Source organism: Elaeis guineensis, chromosome 4 (genome assembly GCF_000442705.2).
Source record: "Elaeis guineensis isolate ETL-2024a chromosome 4, EG11, whole genome shotgun sequence".
In the NCBI taxonomy this organism is placed as follows: Eukaryota; Viridiplantae; Streptophyta; class Magnoliopsida; order Arecales; family Arecaceae; genus Elaeis; species Elaeis guineensis.
Window position 1 is genome coordinate 24827883 of NC_025996.2, and position 5057 is coordinate 24832939.

At 46.2% G+C, this 5057-nt stretch overlaps 1 protein-coding gene across 1 annotated transcript; it reads left to right on the top strand.

Annotated features, from left to right (window-relative positions):
* The first annotated feature begins 250 nt into the window (after positions 1-250).
* On the top strand, positions 251-3850 carry LOC105036629 (serine/threonine receptor-like kinase NFP). The gene is made up of 2 exons (XM_010912378.4): positions 251-1539; positions 2843-3850. Exons 1-2 carry the CDS (start codon positions 325-327, stop codon positions 3578-3580), a joined length of 1953 nt encoding a protein of 650 aa, XP_010910680.3. The 5' UTR covers positions 251-324; the 3' UTR covers positions 3581-3850.
* Positions 3851-5057: the final 1207 nt, after the last annotated feature.

A 5057-nucleotide genomic window follows, 5' to 3' on the forward strand; every position in this document is an offset into this window, starting at 1 on the left:
GGTCATCTGAAGTAATCACCTAAAGCTGGATTGGCCCCAGTACCCTATTAGTCCGCCACACTATGCCCCACATGAGGACGCCGCTACGCCGTTTCGAAAACGACAGCGACTGAAGACCATTGACTTTGAACCGACTGCCCCTTCCTCCCTATAGAGAAAATCGTCTACGACTGACTACTTCCAACACCTATGACAATTGACAAGAGCCATTAACACGATATATTACCCTTTTTTATTTCTCCAGATTTTAAGAACAAAATCATCTCCTCATCTGCCAGCTGCGGACCTCACCCCCAAACAAGCCAAGAAACCAAAAAAAAAAAAATGAGAAGGGACGTTGCCTACCCCCTTCTCCCCCTCCTCCTCTTGTTTCTCGCTCTAATTCTCCCATCATCCCACGCCCAATCGAGCTCCCGCTCGGGGACGGACGGCTACAATTGCGCAGCCGAGCGGTCCGTGTACCCATGCCGCGGCTTCAACTGCATAGCCGGCCGGTCGGTGTCGCCGTGCAACGCCTACGCCCTGTATCGCGCCAGCAGCGGGGACGACCTGGCCTCGGTCAGCGACCTCTTCGGCGTGAGCAGCTTATCGATCGCCCGGGCCAGCAACATCACCAACAACTCCACCGCCGCCCTCCGCTCTGGCCAGCCCCTTCTCGTCCCCCTCACCTGCTCCTGCGTCGACAACCACTCCTACGCCCTCATCGACTACCAGATCAACGCCGGCGACACCTTTTACATCATCTCCACCACCAAGTTCCAGAACCTCACTGGCTACCAGGCCGTTGAACTCGTCAATCCTGAACTCGTCCCCACCAACCTCACCATCGGCGTCATCACCGTCTTCCCCATCTTCTGCCAGTGCCCCAATCGCACCAATCTCCTCATCAACGACAAAAACAGCACCAACGTCAGCATCGTCTCCTACGTCTTCCAGCCCTCCGATAGCTACGCCACCATCGCCTCAAATTTCGGGACCACGGTCCGGTCTCTGATCTCGCTCAACGGCGCGGAGACCGCCGTCGAGACTTTCTCTGTGATTCTAATTCCCGTTACCCAGTTCCCTCCCCCGCTGCTGCTGTCGAACTCGTCCTCGCGTTCGCCTTCGCCTTCGCCCCCTCCACCGCCAGCATCCTCCACTGTCGTTGAGAAGAAGGATAGGAAGGGAGTCATCGCCGGGTTAGCAGTCGGTATGGGACTATTGGCAATCTTGCTCGCGTTGGTCTTGGTGCTGTATTTAGGGGAAAGAAAGAAGAAGGGGAGGGAAGGGAAAAAGGGGCCTGGTGGGTGGAATAATCAGGGAGGTGGGGAGAGGAGGTTTGGGAGGAGTGGGTCGGATGAGAAGCTGATGACGGACATCTCGGAGTGGCTGGATAAGTACAAAGTGTACGGTATCGAGGAGCTGCGGCAGGCTACGTCTGATTTCGATTATAGCCGTCTAATCCAGGGAACGGTGTACAAGGGGACGATTGATGGGGAGGTATTCGCCATCAAGAAGATGAAGTGGAACGCCTGCGATGAGCTCAAGATCTTGCAGAAGGTACTTAGATGAGACAAACATATTCTCAAATCTTTTATTTCGACCTGATTTTTCAACTACATTAATTTATAGTTAGTTTTATTAATAGGTATTCTCAGTAATCACTTGTGTGTCTATCTACTTCTTGGTAGGAAAAGATCTTGAATCGAGTTAACAAGCCAATTCCCATTACCAGTCGCCTGCCAGATTTCCAGTTCTTTTCTCCCCGTTCATAGCTGCACCATATTATATTTCTGTATGGTAGTCCCCAGTATGGATCCTGTCTTTCATTATTATTGATGGGTGGCTTGTTTTGAAGACAAAAAAAACATCTACTGTTTCTATTAGGCCACCCAATTGTCAGGTCATTACTCTGCCTTTGTTGGAGTTGATACCGCAGGCATATGATAGAAAGCCTGGTTACTTGAGCATCTAATCAAACACAGCCCATTAAGTATTACCCACGATGACTTCAGCCGTTTTGATTTTGCTTTGTTTGTTGTCCTAAAATTTATTTGGGGACCAAATTGATTGTGTTTGATTGATTTTTTTTTTTTTTATCAATATATGTTTGACTGTTAAGCCGTTCCCACTCGAGTACTCAATTAGAAATTGAACACATGTGCGAGTCAAATTTTGGTTGCTCTCGCACATATAATTTCCCTTGTTGCCCACCTTTCACTTACTTTTCATCCTACAATTAATATAGTCATCTCTTTATCGCCTCGATGCATGACAAGTCATCATCCAGGCAAAACAAATACGGTATGGTATCTTCCATCCCTTGCTGCTTTTTCATTAGTCCATCTTCTTGTATTTTGTATCTGTACCGTCTTAATGCGCATATTCGTCCAAGAGCCCACCAAGTTTAGTCTATGGGCTCCGTCCCCATTTTATGACTAAATTATTCAAAAAGATGGAACGATGATTACAATTATTCCCACTAGACATTGAAGCATTGCCTCAATACAGTTGGTTCCGAGCACTGTCCAGTGTGTTTGGACTTAGTCTACCGCTCCTTCTGCGTATGTTCCTTCTAGCATTCTTAAACAGCCTATTAAAGTCAATCCACTAACCCAAATCCACAAAGTTGATCACGGGCAATGATGATGCCAATTGAACTCCCAAGTCCTTATCTTACCAATAAGATAAGTCCTTCAATTTTGTCCCCATACTGTAATTCAAAATGATGTTATGCATCCATGGGACCACTATGGTGGGGTAGTTGAATCATTAAAAAAAAGGGTCATCATCAGCCTTCGATTTTCTTCATCACTATTCACTGATGGAAGTGGGATGTGTAACATTAATTAATCGCAATCAGGTGAACCACACCAACCTGGTGAAGCTGGAAGGCTTCTGCGTGGACCAGGAGGATGGCACCTGCTACCTGGTGTACGAGTACGTGGAGAACGGCTCCCTCCACTCGTGGCTCCACGACACCACCACCAGCCGCCGGCTGGACTGGCGCTCCCGCCTCCGCATCGCCCTCGACCTCGCCCACGGCCTCCAGTACATCCACGAGCACACCTGGCCCCGCGTCGTCCACAAAGACATCAAGAGCAGCAACGTGTTACTGGACTCCAAGCTCCGCGCCAAAATCGCCAACTTCGGCCTCGCCAAGACCGGCGTCAACGCCGTCACCACCCACATCGTCGGCACCCAGGGCTACATCGCCCCCGAGTACCTCGCCGACGGTCTGGTCACCACCAGGATGGACGTGTTCGCCTACGGGGTGGTGCTGCTGGAGCTGATCTCAGGGAAGGAGGCGATGAGCGAGGATGGGGAGGCGCTGTGGGTGGAGGCGGAGGTGGTGCTCCACAGTAGGGAGGCGAATCTGGTGGCGTGGATAGATCCGGTGTTGAGGGAGCAATCGTGCCCCGTCGACAGCGTCGTGACCGTGCTGAACGTGGCCAAGGCGTGCCTGCAGCGGGATCCGTCTAAGCGGCCGACCATGGTGGACGTGGCGTATACTCTATCCAAGGCGGACGAGCAGTTATCAGATTACTCCGGGGATGGGCTCTCGGTTGGGAGCGAAGATGTCACGGTCGTGGCGAGGTGAAGCGACCCATGTAGACTACTGCGGGAGCCTCGCTTCAACAAAATAAACTGGGTGTCTACTTACAACTGTTATAATGGTAATGCTGAGTCCTGAGGGTAGGCTCCATATATACTTTTATGTTTAGAAAAATAAAAAGTGCCCCTGCCATCCAGCAATAATGATGTCTGATGTAATGTCGCATGCGTAATCTGTGCTGGTGGCTAGTGTATATTTATGTAATCTCGTATGAGATTTTCCAAGAATACGATAAATATCTTGTCTTTATTTAAACTTTGAAGGACGATCACATTTTTCCATCTTAACCTGTTGGCAATTGTATTATGATACGTACAATATACTTTGAAAGATATTTTATGCTTTCAATTTTGTAAGCCAAAAATAAAATCCAGCAAAATTTGATTGTATTTTCTACATTAATCAGATCTATTGACTTGCCCCGCTTTTTTCTTTAAACTCCTATGCTAATCTGTGCCTAAATCCTACCTATGGATCCGTCAGGGATAAAAAGAAAATCTATAGAGATCTTTTCTTAATTCTAAAGGATTTAGTATGGAGAGAGATTATGTTGATATGAGCTTTACTTTAATAGACTGTGTAATCAATGATTCAATGAAAAATCCAGTCCAATTTTACTGAATTTCTAAAATAGAACTTAAAAATTTTGATATAGCTTTCTTTATCCTCCTTGGATATAATTAACTACACAGCAAGGCAATGCAAGTCTTATTTTTAGTTAAAATAAATTATTCTTATATCTAGCTATTGTTAATTAATCAATGGTACCATAATAAAATTGACAGCTATGAGGTTACTTTTCGGTTACAAAACAAATATTCTCTTATTCCGATTGATGATTCTTGGTTAATGAAGAATGTTTTTGATTATTCCAACAAATCAGATGAGATAAAATGGCTAGCATGTCAAGCGTCAGGAAACTTCAGGACAACCATTTAAAGAAAGGTGCTAAATCAACAAACTCGCTCCTTGAGTCCACATGAGCATTCTCTATAGGGTTGGATTTTGAAACTTGGTTTTAGCCTAAGCTCATCTAATCCAAATCTTAATAGAAATGAGGTGTCACCTATTGGACCTCAATAATTAAGCTGTTATATACTTTCTTCTTTCAAGAAATGTATATTTTCATTTCAAGAACAGTAAATCAAATGTCTCTATAGATGCTCCTTTTTTGTCATCCTTAATGACATAGGCAATCATAAAATGGATCTAATTGTTCTCCACATTGGATTGGTAGAATCATTGCTCTGTTGTTCTGTTGCCTCTCTATGACTATGGAAAGCTAATTCGTGAAAAATATTTTGCTGCTGCTCAAAATCTGACCTGATAGGATGGAGGAGTTGGTTATTCTGCTTGGTGGAGATAAAGCATAGTGTTGGTGCAAAAATCTGCCTGCGTCGGAGAAGCTGGAGTCACGGTCGCCGCCGGGACCTGCAAAAGAAGTCTAAACCGGAGGTGGGGT

What these genes read in the sequence shown, in the direction of transcription:
- LOC105036629 (XM_010912378.4), top strand. Translation starts at nt 325, where the DNA reads ATGAGAAGGGACGTTGCCTACCCCCTTCTCCCCCTCCTCCTCTTGTTT. An exon ending in AGCTCAAGATCTTGCAGAAG is followed by an intron (nt 1,540 to 2,842) that starts GTACTTAGATGA and finishes AATCGCAATCAG; the next exon opens with GTGAACCACACCAACCTGGT.